Source organism: Halyomorpha halys, unplaced genomic scaffold (assembly GCF_000696795.3).
Source record: "Halyomorpha halys isolate HHAL.00 unplaced genomic scaffold, Hhal_1.1 Scaffold599.1, whole genome shotgun sequence".
In the NCBI taxonomy this organism is placed as follows: Eukaryota; Metazoa; Arthropoda; class Insecta; order Hemiptera; family Pentatomidae; genus Halyomorpha; species Halyomorpha halys.
In genome coordinates, this window is record NW_027108603.1 from 433,152 (window position 1) to 453,286 (window position 20,135).

General features: G+C 31.8%; 1 protein-coding gene across 1 annotated transcript in view; it reads left to right on the forward strand.

Annotated features, from left to right (window-relative positions):
* LOC106684654 (uncharacterized) overlaps window positions 1-20,135 on the forward strand; it is a 168,975-nt gene that overhangs the window by 40,658 nt on the left and 108,182 nt on the right. Inside the window, exon 2 of the mRNA XM_014426862.3 lies at window positions 10,784-10,823. Coding sequence (XP_014282348.1) covers window positions 10,787-10,823 — 37 coding nt within the window. The 5' untranslated portion in view covers window positions 10,784-10,786. The remainder of the gene's footprint in view (window positions 1-10,783; window positions 10,824-20,135) is intronic.

Here is a 20,135-nt window from a genome sequence, read left to right on the forward strand (position 1 = left end):
GATATCGGGATGCGGAATAAAGGTTTTAGAAAGGTGTCCAAAGGTTTGCGATTTTTGTTCGTCAGTTCTGGTCCAGGTTTGGGATTCGGTGAGAAGAGGATAGTTAAAATCACTGAATTTCAAAAGCTGTTTGGTGGTTCTCCATAATGATTTGTCAGTAGTTGTATGATTTTCAGTGAAGTTAAGTAAATTTTGAATTTTGAATTTTCTAATTTCTGCTTTAAGTTTGTTAGTCAATTTGGTGTAATACATTTTGTCAGTAGGATATCTGGTCCTATGCCACTTCGATCTTGCTCTTCGTTTTTCTCTTATTAAGATACGAATATACTGTGGCAGGTTAGATTATTTATTATTATTCATTTTACTAGTTCTATAAGTGTTGTCATTTATACTTGTTCTTACTGATTCTGTGAGTTTTTCTATAGCTTCGTCGATGTCTTGTTTAAATTAAATGAGAACTGGACTATGATCTGATGAAAGGTCATCGAGGGATTCAACAATGGTTTGAGAGGAGGAGATCTGGGAGGTGATAAATATATCAAGGATATCCGGCGGTTTTTTTTAGGGATGTAGGCCAATAAGGAGGATTTTTGGGCGAGATGATAGCATATGTATTGGAAGTGGAAACTCGTGATAAGATATTACCACGGGGGTTGGTTGTTCGGCATCCCCATCGTTGGTGTTTAGCATTGTAGTCTCCTCCAGCAATGAAGCGCGGTCCGAAAATTCGGAATAAGGAATCAAGAAGGTTATAAGAAAGGTTATTACCAGGAGGACAGTATACAGCTGAAAATGTAACATGGAAAGGGCGAGTCGAAATTATTACCGAGGTCGATTGGATTGCATCAGTTGGATTAACTAAAATTTAAAAAAAAAAACTATATTTTTTCTATCTTTCCAAATAATAAAAATTTGAATTTAAATAACTAAAAATATTAACTTTATACTCAAAACTTTTTACAGAAAAGTTAATGAAGAACTGTGTGTTGTAAAAGTTTTGAATATAATTCAATATTTAAGTTATTATTTAACTGTGATAAGGTTTCCTTTTACAGCAATTTTTATATTTAAAATTGAGGCATTGTCTTGGAATTATATATTTTTCAATTGTCAATTAAAACTTAAAGTTAATAGTATATAATGTGGAATTTTTTTCCCGTCAACATAGCTGATCTTTAAAAACGTGATCTAATCGCTATTTTACAAATTCGTTGTATTCTAATTATACTGTTTTTTTTTGTAGTCTAAGACGTATTTAGCTTAAATGAATTCACAGTATAATAAGCTTAAGAGTCAATACAAAATAATATTACGGGCTAAGATGACATTTATGTGACTTTGGGCATAAAATAAAATTTGTAGTCTCTTTAAAGATGACGAACAGTCCCCCATCAATCATCCAAGTTCTCTAGCACCAGGCATTTATTAAAGATCATCTTATGAGGTCTTCAACCAGAAAGCTAAAAAATAAAACAGAATATTAATAATATTTTTTCACAGCACAATATTGACAACTTTTATATTTAATTCTATTTTATGATATTATATTCATCCTCAACAGAATATGCTAATTAGTAAAAGATAAGATACAATTAGCAAACTATTATTATTGAAAAATACAATAACACAATTTACATTACAAACGTGCTTCTTAATTATTGATGTACATACTAAACCCGCATAACTTTCAGGTTGTGCCAATCTGTATGACTAAACAAATGAAGGAAAAAGTTATTTTAGCCAACTTTTTGTGAAAATTGAAATTTCAGTGGCATCTTGTGGGGAATGAGAATTACTATTAAAGTCTTAAATCGTTTCTAATAACCTTATGTTATATTTTAAATCTTTTTTTTTCATTCCCTTTTGATCATGAGAAATTCTGTTTTCAACACCGGGTTAACCAATTAATTTCTGTGGTAAAGAACGATTTATGTCCAATAATATTTAAATGTTCAAAAGAAAATTTTCATAACCATCAAATAGTGAAATTTAATTATGCAATTGAATCTAAAATATTAAACATAAAATTGCACCGTTTGAATTCGTTGTGACTATAATTTCCTCCCCCCTGGTCTTAAAATGGGGGGAAGTATATGATTTAAAAATTAGTAATTTATATATTAAATTTTTTAGGGGAAGGTATATCCATTTAATAATTATAGGAGAGATTATTTCACCACACTTTTCATTAGCAATTGTTTTGTCCGTTTTAGCTGTTACGCCATCATCAAGAACAATCTCATTTTGTATTATATATAAAATAAAATTTAAATATATCTTAAAATTCAATCCAAAAATATAATTTGGACGAAGTAAGGCAAACGTTTAGATATTTAGGTCTAACCTAACAACTTATTACCTTATTAGTATAATTTATAAATATCGTCTTCTCTTCTTGGTTAGCGTAACTGAAATCAAAGATTCTAATTCTCACTCCAATGACTTGGCAGATGGTCGTGGCCAGTGAAACGATAAAAAAAATTTCCAAATTAATCAATATTTATTAAGTTTTTGAACAGCTGGTGCATAACAGTTCTTCTCTAAATCCTATTTCGAAATAAAATAAAACTATATTTTAACAGTTCTACACTAAAATGCTACTGTTTCTTTACTACGAAACATAGGGTAGGGGAGAGTTTCTGTATGTTCAGGGATAAATGACGTTTTATGTCCACAAAATCGAAAATTTTATCTTCTATTTTACATTTTGAACATCAAGGAAAATATTTGTTTTAGTATCGTGTATAGTGAAATTCTTGTTCTTGCATAATGGATCGAGCCGTTTATCCGAAGCTGATAGAATTTTCAGTAATATAGTAGGTCGGTTTCTAGGTGGTCTTTTATAAATGATATCATTTTAGTTTTGCTAATACATGCGTAAACTTTGAAGATATTATTTTTATCATTATTCATAAAAATATATTTATTGTTTTCAAAGAAAATAAGGGGATATTAAAAATAAATAAAAATAGAAAGACCATATAGAATTATGTATCCGGCAGTATTTTATAAATACAGAACAATACAGATACAGAATTATGTATTTTCATGTTTTTGTAATTTTTAAAATAACCTCTTTATGTGAATAACGCCTCGATAACAATATCAATGTCTTCTTTTTTGTATTTTTTATAAAAATAGGTGTTGGAAATTGGATGTGGTGTAAGGTAAATGTTTTCATAATAAACTTTGTTTAACAAAGGGAGGTTGAAGTGGAGCCTCTGTCTATCACCATGGCGAGCTCGAAAATGAATCTACCCTTCTTTGTAAGCTACTTGTCAATTATTCATGAATTCAACTTTAAGGGAAGGTCATTAATTTTGGATCTGTCATTCAGAGGAATTTCTTTCTTTTTTTTTTTATCTCTTTGTGTATTTTTAGATATCTATTTTAGATCCAAGACGAGTCTTTGATTTTTATTTTATAATATTACTAGTATAAAAAAATTAGCGAGATTCAAAAGATGATTTTTGTTTAAATAAATAAATTGTATCCAATTTTAGGCTCAAAATAATTTATATTTCTTATTAAGTCCAACGTTTCGGCCAATCCGGCTATCCTCAAGGAGAATTTATCACAAACTGCTTTTATTATACATATGATTTTAACAATTTTAAACAAATAATAATATTATTAATAAATTATTATACCTTGATACATTATTAGAACCACGTCAATGTTTAAAAAATTGCAATAAAAAAATGCAGGCTATTCTGGCCACAATTACCCTATGAGGCATTAAAACATTTGAAAATCATATATTTTTATAAATATCCTATCCTTAGCTTATGTTTAATTAATTATTTTTTTAACTATCTATTTATCACAGTCAATCTTCTTTATTACAATTTATCACAACAATATTTGTAACCACAATCAGGTCAGGCATTTAATTTATTTATTTCCTATTTCTTTTATTAATATAATTCAGATCAAGGTTAATTATCCTATTATTGTATATCTTTTTTTTATGATTATACCATGTATGTGTAATGTAAATATGTCCGATTACGGATTGATAAGTATGCTGTGTGAGATAGCAACCTAATGTACTTAGGCAGCATAGATGAATAAATAAAGTATTTCTCTCTCTCTCTCTCTCTCTCTCTACCAACATTAATTTTATCCCATATTTTTCATAAATTAATTTTACTTAAAATCTCTGCATATTGTTGGTTCAGATTTCTTGTGTCTGTTTTAAAATTCACTGTATAATTAATGTATTCTGATATGATTTTTATTATTCTTATTTGTCTGAGTTCTCCGTATAATTGTACAATATAAAAACTCGCTTAATTGATTGAAGTATCATTTTTACTTTAGGTATTCCTTGTAAAAAACTAGAAATGAACTACGTTACATTGGCGTGTGTTGTTGGGAATCGTTTTGCATGAATGGCTGCAGGTGGAGTTGTAATTGAGATAAAATTGATCGATCTTGCATGCTAGAAAGACATTTTCAAGAAATCGAGAAATAAATGTATTATTAAATTAAATATAAATTTTCCCTTTCTTTTCATACTTTTTAACAATCTTAATGGTCGAGGGGTATGACGATCTTAACCCTTTTAGTACTGCCCGAGAGGATAGTACATAAGGGAAGAATATCGGACCAATTTGGTTTGTTCTCCGTTAGCACAAAAATCATAGGCAATAATAAAGAAAAATTGGCTCACTTCAAAATTTGACGGTTTACGTTCCCAAGCTTAGTAGAATCCAAAAATCAAGCCAATAAATAAAAATTTATTAAGTTTTTATAAAAACTTTTTTAGATTTAACACCCAAATCATGGATCAACCCGCCATGATCCTCAAGACATGATATTACCATTCATCAATTTTAAATTTTATTTTTACTTACCTATTAAGGAGTTCAATGTAAGGGGAAGTATTTTGTTCGTGCAAAATGTTTAATTCGAGTTTTAAAGTCCTCAGAGCCCAAATAACTATGTCTAGGAAATTCGTATAAAATGGAAATTAGATATTTAAGATATACTTCGGATATTTAACAAACGTTTGGGATAAAATCGACTTACCGCAACTATCACTTTATAGAATTAATTTTCGACATTTTTTTCCATTTTCTCAAAAAAGGCTCAAACTATTATGATTAAACCTGGTATGTCAATGTACAACTAAATGATCTTTAATATCACGTAGGTCTTGTTCTCAATGAAATAATTTATAAGGAATTAAATGCTGAATTCTGTAAAAAAATATTCCTCTCAAGTACCTTATAATTAATGTATATTTGAAGTAACTAACCATTTTTGATTGTTTAAAGTAATAAAGAACTATGAAAGAATTTGATTATAAACTAAAGGAGAAAATATTATAAACAATATATCTCTTAATATTGAGAGAGAGAGGTACTAGTATTTATTATATTTTCTTGAACTGTTGTATTCTGGGCAGGAAAAGGTTGGTTTTCGTCATTACGAAACGCTTAAATTTGAAAATATTTTTATAGTGACAGAAAAATAAAAGTTTAATATTTAAAATTGGGAAATGGTCAAGCTGTCGGGTGTGATTCTCACCAATTTACCTCCTTGCATAACCGTTGGTCTAATAACTGTAGTTTTTACAAAGTACTACACCTTTGACCTTTCATGGGTTATAGCGGTATACGTTTATTTATGATTTGTAATTGATACAGGGAATTATTGAATAGTAATTAGCTCGAAGTGAAAGGTTGCAGTTTGTGATCCTAACTCTTCTATAGCGAACTATTAGGTTCATTTCATAAATTAAAATCTTATTAATCAAAAATACTAAAAATTATCAAAGTTGTCTTCGCAAAAGACTAAATACTAAAATTTACAAAAAATCTCTATTTTTTTTTTCATCTATTTATTGAATAATATATTTTACTGAAAAGGTAATGAAGAACTGTGTGTTGTAAAAGTTTTGAATATAATTCCTTTTAGAGCAATTTGTGTACTTAAAGTTGAGGCATTGTCTTGGAATTGAAATAAATTTTTATAGTAACAGGGGCCACGGTAGTTGCGTGGCAACGGGCCTGTCTGCCAACCCAAACGTTGTTAGTTCGAGCCCGGCCTTACCCGGGATTTTTTCGAGCATATAAAATTATACAAAACTCACTCGCAGCCTCCTCCCGGGCATTTGGGAGGCTCGTTAGACGGGGCACAAAAAAAAAATAGGCATGGGATTAATGAACCCCCCTTATCAAAAAACCATGTCAAGAAACACGAGATGTATTTCCTTAATACATTGCACGAGGAATTGGACCTCCACGATCTGCCGCGCCAATAATAATAAGTAACAGAAAAATTAAAGTTTATTTTTAGAAATTTTTGTTTTCAGAAAATATTTTGTGATACGCGATATACCACGCACAGCACTTGAATGTTTTTTAGGCTTGGTTAAAATGCTTCCGAAAACTAATTAGATAAATATTTTTTATTTGCTGATATGATAAATAATTAATTAAAATAATAAACCATTGTGTAATGATTTATACCATATTTTCTGTATTTCTGTAATGAAGTAATAAATTAAATCGTTATGCCAACACTACGATGCGAAATGTCGATATACTTCTTGAAAATTCTGCGAACAAGAGTGTATCGTCATTTTATCCAAAAGGAAAATTAATTGATTGTTTTATTTAAATTTTCCCTCTCGGGAGCGGTTTCATTCCACTCATTGAATGTATTAAACACGCTAAAAACTGCTCAACTTCTGAATACATTTTATAAGCTATATCCTTTGGTCGTATTATTCTATTCCGCCCCGCTATAAAAACCCTCAACCATTGAAGAAAGTGGAAATTACTTTCATATTAACATTACAATACTTTTTATTTTTTTATGAACTATGAGATCATTAATTTTTTTCCGGTAATAAAATTAGAGCAATTCGATCTTCAGGTAAATATCTATTGCGGTGAAGTCTCTATTCTACACCCAGTCAAAAAGTTGCCTCCGGTAGGCCGATGTGGCTGTTCCTAAGTGGAGATAATATGATTATTGCTAAGTGATAACCCATTCAAATAGTAGCCGAGAGTTGTATATTACGTTAGAACCAATAGCCACTGGACTATCCCAATCGGATATCCTTATCCCTTGTATGTTTTGTTTTTGTACAATACAATAAGTACCTTATTTAATTCGATAAAAGTCCTGTTTGTTTAATCCTTTCTGTAAAAGAAAGGTAATTATAAGCTGTCAAGTGAATTTCAAAGAACGGACTCATCATTATCCCAACTTTTTTTTTTTTTAATAATTTATTTATTGTTATTTACAACTGTATACATATACACACATCAAGTAAATTTTCTGTAAGTGATATTATGACATGATACAAACATGTGGGGAATCTACCCATTGATAGAACTCCAAAAACATTTCTGAAGGAGAAGCCAGGTTAGAATTGGTTTGGGTGGTTGGAAAGTTTATCATGGAAGCATTGGTATCTGGTTCTGGCCAAATCGGCAACATATGAGACATTGAGGTCCTGATGGAGGATTTGATTTGTGACAAAGTAAGGAGCATTAAGGATTTTGGACTGTAAGGATTGGATTTGGGAGGAATTCGATGGTTTAGTGGAGCCCTATAGCTCAACTCCGTATGTACAGATAGGCCTTATAATAGTAATGTAGATCAGTCTTTTGTTGTGGATTGGAAGTTTGGACCGTTTGTCTAGTAAATGTTGTAATAGTCGGAATCGACGAGGAGTTTCCTGTATTTCGGTCTTGTATGAGGATTCCATGTCAGTCGTTTGTCGAGATGTAGTCCTAAGTAGTTCGACAGGAATAAGTAGGGTATTATTAAGGGATACTGTTGGGCATGGGGTGATTGGTTTACGAAGAAGGATAAATGTGATTTGGTGGGATTTATTGGAATTTATTTTAATCCTCCAGTGATATGGGATTGGAGAGATTGGGATACAATGGAAGGATCATTATTCACTGACAATAGGCATGTGTCATCGGCATACGTGGTGAGAATAGTGTTAGGATGGGTTGGAATGTCAGCTGTAAAAACTGTATAAAGGATAGGACCAAGGATATTACCCTGAGGTACACCAGCAGACTGAGGAAACAGGGATGAATAAGCGCAGTTGTGATTTACTTGAAATAACCTTTCTGAGAGATAAGAACGGTAATGAGATAATATGTAGGGGGTAGGAATTTACGGATCTTGTATAGCAGTCCTGGGTGCCAGACTCGATCATAAGCCTGTTCTACATCAAGAAAGACTCCCGAGCAGTACATTCCGCGCTTCAATGAAGACGAGACTACATCAACCACACGATGGCATTGCTGGATAGTGGAGTGGGATATTCGGAATCCAAACTGGTGATCTGGGATTATGCGGTTGGAATCTAGGATCGGATACAGGCGTTTTAAGATAAGTTTCTCAAGGATTTTGCCCATGATAGGTAACAGAGAGATAGGACGGTAAGAGGATGGGTATTCTGGCGGCTTTCAAGGTTTGGGAATCATTTTGATTATGGATAATTTCCATGGGGCAGGACAATATGTGGATCCTGAGGACAGCATTGTAGATGTAGGTGAGGAATATGTTTTAGAACATGGGATGTAATTATGTCATCACCAGGAGCTTTGCGGGTTTATGCCAACTTAAAAAATTGTTTCCTAATAACTAATAATATTAACAATATTTACACTTAACCTATCTGAAGGTAACATTACAAAGGAAAGTTCCACCGATCCGCACTAAGGTCATAAAAGGATTGGTGAATATAATTTTTTGTGGCAATTGAAAAATAATTTTAAACCTTCACATAAATTTCATAATACTATTCACATATTCTGCTAAATAAAATCTCATTCTCCTTCATATACATCGGGTCCATATGTCTTCTTTTCAAATTAGTGAAAACTATAACTGATGAAATTTGAATACAAAAATTTGCTCATTTGAACCGATTGGGACATACGCATTACCACAGATATTTGGGAAGTCAGAAGGAATCGTACTAACAAACTTCTGATCTTTCAGGACAATAACAAATGATGGTATATGATCGATACAACTTTACAATCCAACTGTTAATAAAAATATACGGACCAACTACAAATCCATCACCAACTAAATGGATACGATAACACATATAAAAATGACATTACCACAACACTCATGTCATGTAACGCAAGTAGCAGGCTGAAGAAATGGGGAACCTATTCGCAATCAGTATATTGCGTGTGTGTCAATAAAACAGTATATGATGATAGCAGCCATAGACAAATCAGTATCAAATCATCTAATGCATTACTTCTTTTGTTGGATATTTTTTTTTTCTACACTTCTTCGTCGCTTTTCCGCAGATGCAAAACTATTATGATATATTTTTTATTATAATTTACTGGAACTTAAATGGCAATGTATCTAATTAAATAATTAATGATAAAATTAATTAATTAAATAAACTAATAATATTTCATCTCGTTAATTAATATTAAGATGTCGCTGCTTTGCTTGAATTGTGGAGATCTAACATAAAAAAAAAATGTTTTGAATTTGATGTACCACACAGATAATATCGTCAACTGAGAATAATTTCTCTACTATGGTTGTTCTACAGACTGTCCCAAAGCTTGAAACATAATCTCAATATACTGTACAATTCCGTATTCCATCGACCTCTATCACAAAATAACGGAAAAAAAACTCTTTTTCTCAGATGTGCCACTGTTCAATAAAGTATGTGGTTATTCACATGTATACACTACTTTCTTAATTATGACACAAAAAATAGTCCATAGCGCTGTAGACAAGTATTAATAAAAAGATCGTAATAAAAAAACATTTAATTCCCAAAATAATTAATCGTTTCAAAATATATTAATGATATAAAAATGCTTTTGTTTGTTGTCCTCTCCTCCCCTCCCCCCCCTCCCGGCTAGCGGCTCCTGGGCCAATATTGTAACCCCCGCCCTCAGCGGACCCAGCCCAAACCCTTATAATGCCATAAGGCAAAAGGAAGGCACCAGTTACATGTTTATATACTTGGGTATATATTAATATTGTTATATATATTTACAATAAAGGAGTTAAGAAAAAAAATTGTTTGTTGTAAATCACTTTAAAAAAATATGGAAATCATTAATTTGAGGCAGAGAGAAAGATTAGAAGAAGTTAGTAGATGATTAAGCTTGTAAGACTTGGTTCTGACCAACTTGATCTTCATGATTTACAAGAGTGTGCTCAGGCAAGTTCTACTCTATACTGATCAACATAGCACCAGGAACGACTAAGAGGTTCCAACAGTTTCAGAGCGGTATACTCTGCGTATAGTGGAGCATATTTCACTTCAAAGAGCAAATACATACGACACTCAAACTACTGAATTTATATCGACGAGGCGTATAAATTTTTTTTATAGCCTCCAGTACTGTACGAACTTGTTATTTAGGGCACTAACAACAAAAGGACGGCTACAAAGGTGGCAGACACACGCAAACAGACTCAACTGAGGATTACTAACTTACTGATTATAGATATTTTATATTAGTCAATTTTTCAATTTCTAGGCATATCCCTTTCCTCATTTCCCTCTTAAAATGCATTTGAAATGCAGTACAAGAGATTTCACCTATCATTAGTGTTATCTATCGCTATATATCAACCCTATGGGACCCACGGGGCTTTGAAGAAAAAAAAATTGTTCGTTCTATACTTCATAGTATGTATAGTTATTTTTAACCAAACAACCTATCAGTTTGATGTTAAAAAAGTCCCTTACAGGTTAAAATTATTTTTATATTCTTCATTTTATGATAACTAATTTTTTTTTCAGGAGATGCTGTGGATCGCTCTCGTCTTAAGCATTATTACAGGTAAGAATTTATTCAAACTTATTAAGCAATAATATTATTATTATAATTCTTATTAAGCAATAATATTGACGGCATATAGTATTTACGGCATATTTTGGTATAAAAAGGAATATTTGTGTTTTTGAAATTAGAAGCAACTATGAGTGTTATGATTTCTTTGAAAATGAAACGTACGAAAAATTGTAACGACTTGACATTGTAATGGCTTTCAAAGATGTAGTTCGGGTTGCTAAGGGACTCACGTCTCTTTTCAAGTCAATATTTTCAAAAGTAAAACATCTCATTCATTGCTTGTCATGTCAAATGACAAGTTTGGATAAAGATATGCAGTTACATACAGTTTTATATATATAAAAGGAAACGTAAATTTAATTCGAATTAGATACTTGCTTCTTCGTGTTTTTCAAATTGTTGTCGAGTGTTATATCATACAACCCCTATTGTGAAACTACCCAGTGAGAGTTTTCCAAAAACATAAGTTGAATTATATGAACTCAAATAATTTTATTTATATTGGCTGTATAATGTTGAATGTTTTTTTCAAGCATATAATTATACAATACTCACTCACAGCCTCTCCACGGGCATTTATGAGGCCCGTTAGCGAACCCACCCTATGAAAACCACGTCATGAGACGCGCGATGTATTTCCTACGTATATCGCGCTAGACCATGGACCTCTATGGTCTGTCGTGACAATAATAATAATATAATGTTGACTGATGGCATTACAAAAATTTTTATGTCGGTATAATTCTGAATTCAAACTCAAATATCAGAAAATGTTATCGATTTAGCATCGCGTATTGTTTTAATTGAGTATATTATTATTCATTAATTGTTTCATATGAATGAAATTATATGATTACAACTTGAACAGTTATTTGAATCGAATCCAACAATACTAAAAAGTTTTGCAGAAATAATTTTTCTAAATATAGCGCCGCTGAGTCAGGCTGGAAGTAAGATTGGAATGGCTTGTCCGGATATTTCTGTTCCCCGCATGATTTCCTCCGGTAGCAAGATAACAGTCCGGAAATTAGAATTTTATAAACCAATGATCAAGAAAGTTGGTTATGTGGCCAACGCCTTCTATAATTTTCAACTGCCATAATATTAGACGAAATTTTCTCATAACAATTTTTTTTAAAAATATTCTTCATATAGTTTTATTCATATTACCTGGAACAATCGTGAAACTGAACTTACCAATACAACCTTAATTGTAGATAAATTGTCTCACGATTATCTAATGAATTCTAATTAAAAGTTATTGAACTCAAATAGTTCCGCGAATATACAAAACGGAATCCGAAATATATCCCCATTGAATAATACTGCTTCATATTATTTGTATAAAATCCTAGTAGTACCTATAGAAATGGATTTTAAATTTAAGTTTAACTAAAAACTATTTGTTTGATTGCTTAATTATATTATATATGTAGTCATGTTTTAAATGTGAGAAATGTAAATAAAATACCCACTTTAAGTGTTTTTATATATTTTTACAAATAATTTTGTATTTAATATCATTTAATTTTTATTCACTATCATTTTTGTACACTAGTATCTATATTTGTAGGAGATACCGGATGCGACAGAGAAAAATGCCTTATTAACAGGAGAAAATCAACAAAATTGTGGAGAAATAGAGAATGGTTGAAGAAGAAGATTGAGGCTATGAAGAGTGTAAAAGAGTGTAACAAGGAAAGAACAAGAGTGTAACAAGGAAAGAAAAGTTTACCACTCAATAAAAAGAATGAAGAAGGGTTTCTTGCCTAAAGTGAATATGTGCCGCAGAAAGGATGTAATCCTTATTGGTGAAGAGAAGCTGGTATTTGATGGGTTTTGAATGCCAAAAATTGATATGAAGAGTTCCTATTATTTCATGCCGTTTTCCAATTTTAGGCGCTTTTTAAATATTGCCTGATTTAACTATCTTAAAGCCTCCTCTTCCCATTTTAAGCTAATATTTCAAAAGTGATATAGGACCGTCGCTCTCCTGGGGTCTTATTTTATCAATAAGGGTTTATATATCAATAAAGAGGATTTGAAAATAAAAAAAAGAGGTCTTAGCGGGATGGGTCTGGCGGAGAAGGATTGCATTTTTTGTTTTGTTTTTCTCTTGTGAGATTGTGACATTTCGTACATCGACCAACCTCCTCGTTATAATTGTTTATTTTGGAAATGAGATAAGTAAGGCTACCACGGAGGACGGGAGTGAAGGGTCTCTTGCTGTTTCAATTTCGGGGGTTTTCTATCTTAAAGTTTTCTCTTCCCGTTTTAAACTAATATTTCAAAAGTGATATAGGATCTCGCTCTCCTTGGGTCTTACCGGGGCCGTTCCGGTTTTGTGTTATGATCTCTTGTACTCATTATGGTGCTGAACATGGAGACTTAAAAATAAAGTCCTAAAGTCTCTTATAATCTTTGAGTGGAAGATTATGAGACGAATTGTTGATCCAGTATATGAACATAAAGACATTATGTGATTTTTCAAGTTCAGAGGAATTAGCTGGTTTGCACATGTAGAAAGGTTATTCAACGAACGAATAGCAAATAAGATCACAAGAGAAACTTTCTCCGGAAAGAGAATAAAGAGAGGACGCTCTTGTAAAAACTGGCAAAAGGACGCGGATAAGAACCTCAGAAGGATTCTTCTAAAGGAGGGCTCTAGATAGAGTGGAATGGATCGCATTGTCCATCCAAAGTCCATTGGGCTATAGAGCCTAAGAAGAAGGTAAAGAAGTATCTATATATGTATATGTAAGCTTTTTACTATACTTGCAATCCCTATATGGTTGTCACCCCCAAAATAATTAAATATGTGATTATTATTCAGTTATTGAACCATTCTATAGTGAATATTAATATTTTTTATGTATTGTATCAATTGCAATACTTTTCATGAAGATTATTGAAGATCTCTGCAATGAATGTGGTAAAGTCACAAACTGCAACTCGATAATGTTCAATCAAGATAATTCCTGTCACTCGACAAAAAATGTAAAAGCTAATGGCCGATCGTTTGAGTACAAAAATTATACAGAATGATTTTTAAAAACCACCTCTAACCACCCTACATTTAGCTAAGTAAATAATGCTCTCAAACTTGATATTATTAAAAAGAGGGAGAATATTCATAAAAAGTATATCTTGTTCATATAAAAAAGTCTGAGAAGAGTTTAGTGAAAGAGGATTCCCTGTATAAGGGCTTCGGATCGGGAATAGAAAAACGATCTCACATGTACTTCTTTTGTGATGGGAGTTAAGTTGAAATTCCAGAGTATATGGAAAAGCTATATCTTAGATTAAATTCACAACTTATAATTATAAGTTTTATTGATCCATGAATTAATTTCCTCATTCCATAGGTGATATTTTATTATACCTAATCTTAAGTTTATTTGTACTGGGATGTTGTGAATATTTTCCATTAAGTTGGCAGAAGATAGTTGATTGTAGGAAGATAGTCCGGGTAGCGGTCAATAAAGGTAGAAAATACACTATTTAATGGTAACCCACGTTTCGGCCCAGAATGAAGGGCTAAATAAAAACAAGTTTGTATCTTATTTTCATTTACCCCTGCAAAGTACATTAATCAATACCGTTCAAACGTTGGTTGTTTAAAGTATAACCTTGCACTGTGTTCCAATAATCTTCAGAATGCAAGATACATAACGCATCATGGAGCCGAAACGAAGAGTTGAATCATTTTTGGTCCGTAGCTGATACAATTTTAAGGTTTTGGGCAATTATGCAAGAACAATGTTTTCCCGCCTCTCGTCATTGCAGTTGGTAAGGTTGATGTGTAGCAAGAGCAGAATATCAAGGAGTACACATGAAAGTTGAACATGACAGTGCTATGTATTGACAATCCGGGGTATTATTAAGATGTTTCGTCATCTGCCCCTATACCTGGTCATGGTATCCTTCTGGGAAGCTTTTAGCATCCTCGGATGTGAAAACATCTGTATTAAGTTTGTCACATTACCAGAGGCCCCTGAGAAAATTAGATTGCCTAACCTTTAAGTTACAAAAATGATAGTTTGGGACGAGGAACCAGAATCAAATTAACCAGGTGCAGGCCCTTCCTGGACAAGTCAAACTTTTTCTACACATCCTCGGCCCTGAGGAGGGGGACGCCTGCCTCGGGAGTCTTCGGACATCGATAACCAATCAGAGAAGAGATTTAAAAATAAGGTAACGCCCCAAAAGAGAAGTGGGAGAAAAATACAGAGAGGGAATTTAGAAGAGCAGACAGACACCCTCAACAGGAAGGCTGAGACGGGGAAGGATAGTCAGGAGGCAGACTCAGAGGATGCACTTCGACCAGACGAAGTGGTGAGAAGGGCCACCAGACCTGGACATCCCTTATGAAACAGAAGACACCTACGGCACTACATCCCACGGCATCAGCAGCTATAAGTATAAATTAACTAATAAGTAATCATGTAATAATCTATATTTTATGGCAACCTTTATCTGAATCATTTTAATCATAATAACAAATTGTAAATAAATACTTAGTTTCTTTATGTAGTTTATATACTATTATATAACCTAATATACCACACTTTATTATCCTATATAATTAATGGTAAGAACATTTTATAAATATAAAGGTATTTAATAGGTAAACACACAAACAGCCTTTGGAAAGGAATCCAATTATAATAATAGTTTTTTAGGACTCAATTTATAATCAATTTATTAACTTATTTTGGATAATAGGCTTCAGCGATTATCCCAAGTAAATCTGCTACTAGTACATAGCAACAGTTAATGCGACTGTTAGTTCACTGACACTACTTGTACTATTAACGATTAGGCCTGTCACGACAGTTAAACTGTCACGGCGAGAAAACAAATTTAACGTAACTCAGTTATTAAAAAAACAATGTATTATGATGTGTATTAACATTTTAAAAAATCGAATATGAGAAAACTATTGTTAATTACTTAATATTAGTATTTATATTTTATAATATATATTGTTATAATGTTATAAATAAATCATAAATTGTTAATTACTTTATATTAGTATTTAGATTTTATCTAATAAGATGGATTAGTATGCTGTGTATTATGGCAAACCGATATATTTGGGCAGCATTTCTGATTGTTAAATAAAGGATTTCTGTCTGGCTTGCCCCTATCCATTATTCATCTATTTTAAGTGACTCTTGTATATGTGTATAGTTGGGCGAGTGCTGTTGCGTTTGCTCAGAGATATTTTTCTTTTTTTCTCTAGTATTTATCTTGTTTTTTTTTTTAAATTTCTATTATCCTGACTAGAATAATTAGTGTGCTGTGTAAGTCATTAATAAACTGTTTTTCTGTTCGTTCATAATTAAATCAGGTTTTTACATTTACTAAAGTAAAAAAAAGAGTTTCATTTGTAAATGTATTTATTATAAAGTAATAAATGAAAATTATAAAAATAAATATATTTAAAAGATGCCTGGTATTAAATCATTCATAAAAAAAATTGTTTTTAAAAAATTGTTAATTTTAGTTAGATTGTTCATCTTTTCGGTAATTGAGGTAGGAGATTATTGTTATAGTCTACATGGTTGTTATCATAATGAAAGATAACCTTCAGGAAGGTAATTATTCTCCTTGAAAAATGTATAATAGTAGATATTATAAAAAGTAATTATTTAATAATTGACAATAATATGTTTCAATATTAGCATGTAATGACAAATTAAGGAGTTAATTATACATTATATATAAAATAGTTATTCAGGTAAATAGTTTTTGAATAGTTTAATGAGTAATTTGATATAGTAGTGATGTTGTAAGCATATGTTTAAATTTTTTCGAATTTGGTTTTCTAGCAACCTGAAGGGGGATAACCCCGAAACGTCGTTGTATGTGAAATAAATTGTTATATTTAAACAAGGAAGATTGTGTCATTCACCAATTTCATATTAAAAAAAATAATAAATTATTCTAATTTTATCTGATATTCTAACTGGATGAAAGCATTTATATTAATACTTGAAATTATATGTATTAAAATTAATAACATGATGGTACACATAAGCTAAATTACAACACGATCGATAACTATAGAAGTGAGTTGCCTGGGGGAGTAGAATCGGGCAGTTTCAGGAAATTGGGGAACCTCCTCCAACTCACCAAAACAGAATTCAATTAACCACCGAAAATTAGATTTTATTTCCAAGTTTGACCAGAGTTTCATTCACGATTTCCAGGTAACGATAATGGAGAAATAATAACCAACATTAATTATAAACATTAATTGGTTTTCAAGATTAATACCATTCATCTTACTGGGCTCATTTCATGGTTATATTTGAGCAAATTAAAATGGGATTAATTCACAACAATTGGCGAAATTAGCGATAGTAATGAAATATAAATAGCTACTTTCACAGATATTATACGCATCAATTCCTAATCTGTAAATATTATAAACAAAATATCAAATTTCTTTCAGCAACAATGTTTTAAATGATTTCAAAACCTGATATACATCAAAATATCATATGGTCAAATCATAAATCAATTTTCACTGAAAACAGTAGCATTTGCACTTATCTCTATGAAGTTGACCTTTGACATATTTATGATTTACAAGGTTTTTTTAAAATTTAAAACCTTTCTTTGAACCAGTCAAATTGTATATTCAACCAATGAATCGGATTTACAAATATTCCAGGAAATATAAGTGAAATTTTACAGAAACTTCTTCAAATTATTATAAAATCAATAGAATAGAATATACATTAGTTGACGAACTGCCCAGAACTGTCCAGACATCACTGTGATGTCATGGGACCCAGTTTATCATTGTATATTTCATATGACCCAAGCTCAATCAATATATGAGAATCTCTAGCATCTCTTACTAATGAGTTTTTAGTTCGTGGTATTGTGATTGCTTGTGGTAGCATTTATTATTGTTACGTTCTACATATTATACATTAGGGTTTTGTTGGGTTTTGCCTTTTATACCCACATTTTTTCTGTTAGCAATAAAAACACTTTAGTGATGAAATACCATTTTAAATAATATTGCAGCATTTATTATATATTAGAGTCAGTAAAAACTAGAAATAAATATAACTGTTAACTATAATTATGATTATAACTACTATGGGACTTGTTAAATTTAACAGTTACTTTTAATAAAAAAATATATTTTAAGGACTTTTAATTCACCTACTATAGGAAAATCAAACTTTGCTAAAAAAAGTTCCATTCCATTTGTAAATGAACTTGTGTACAGTTTCATTTTCCAAATTATATTAAGAAGTGGAAAACGTTTTATATTCATGTAGGTACAAAGGAAATAGGATTCCCTCTCTAGCTAGATCAGGGAGATATCCAGCCTCAATATAAATAAGTAGAATAGTATTAGAATTTCTATTGTACTTTTCTTCTGAGATTATTGTTTTGAGTTTATCGTGTAAGATTTAACCTATTTATCCTATATATAATTATTGGGTAGTTGATTTTGGCCCTAATGCTTGCATCATAACTACTATAATTAATGCATATCATATTATTACAGGTTAATCTTGTATACGTATGTATATATGTCTATAAGTATGGATATGGTAAATGTACATTATTAGTGCCTCGGAGGTAACTTTTAGTCTTTTCAAACAAATAAACATTTTTTTATTTATTTATTTTAGTCTTAATATCTTTATCCATTTATATATGAATTTGATGCGATACTTATGAAAATTGGCATGAGTAAGATTTTAAAGCTTAGTTAGCTTTGCTAGATTTTTAGCAATTTATCCAGTTGAATTTTGGAGCAAAGTGAGCCGAGGCATCTGTATAAAAATATTGTAATACTATCCCGTGTAGTAATTTACAAATTTATAATTATGCCACTTGACCATTACTTTTCACAAACAAGTTCTATCACATTATGACTCCTTGTAGTTAAGTAGAAATTGTGAAGGAAAAATTCTTTTATATTCCTCTTAATATTTTTCAGCATAACCAGCAATGAACAGCAAAAAAAAAAGTATTATGTAAAATGTATTTGCAAACTTGTAACCTATCTCTATAATCAACCTCTATTAAGATCTGAAGATATGAAATACGATTATTCTCAGCATGCTACACACTCCGGTCTGTATCTATGATATCCCTACCACTGTCCTTGTACTCTCTTCTTTTTTAAAGGCAGGGGAGTTGTTTGTTCTCGGCCGATTGTATGTCATCCTAGTCCACCCTGGCTCTTCCTCTTCTATTCGGGCCTCCAGGATTGGGACCCTGTACCTGGATTGTCTCTATCATTTCGCAGAGTTTATCGGCGATTCTGTTGTAGCGTGCCAGGAGTTCCTTGACATACTGCCAATCGGACTGTCTCAGTTTCTTCGTCTTCCTTATTATCATAAATATTTCCTCTACATGGGGCCCACCGCCCTCCTCCAAATGCCTTCTTTAATCTCGACTTGTTCATGCTCCAGGGTGTCTCCTCATCAGCTTGAATTTGATTGAGGATGCTTCTTTTCACCCTGCAGACGACTGCTGCCCTTAACGCCTCAGGATCCTCACTATCGAGTAGGTTTTCGGCTGTATTCCAATCTATTCGACCAACCAGTCGATCACCTCCTTTTAGGAAATAGCTTAAGTCCCCTGTCTCTAAATCGTTTAAGCTCGGAAAGTGCCTTTCTTAAGTCCTGGGTGGTTGCCTTGCTGACTTTGATTCCATTCAAGCTTGCGCTAAACAGACTTCAGGTAGTGGTTGAATCTCTCCAGAAGATGAGTTCCCTGTAGCCACAAGTTCATTGGCTGCAGCTGGAAGTGGGTCGTTATAGTTCATACCCTCAATGTTTAGAACTGCCGCTCTCACAAGTCCGTTACCGGCCATAATTCAGAGTGAAGAAAAATAAATATTTTTTTCTTGAGACTAAAAATTGTTTGGGTTTCCTTAGGCCACGGGTTTCTGCACCACTTAAGTCTGTTCTGGATCGAAATAATACTAAAAGAAGGAAAAAAGGTTTTTTATTTCGAGTTTTCGACGGAAAAACACGTTTTGAGGTTGCGTGAGTGGAAATTACCGCCTCACAAAATGATGTGAGTGTGTGAGACCGACCTAGTTCAAAAAAGATAACATGTACTACACTAAAATTACGTATTTAAGTCTGGTGTATGTTTGGGATGTTAAATGGCAAATTTTGAAATTTGAATTTTTTTATTTAAAAAAAAAATATTTTTTTTTCTTTTTCAAAATTAATCATTTTCAAATAGAGGTTTAGATTTTCATTGATATTAACATTATTTTTTGTGTTAAAACAATAAGTAATTTTACAG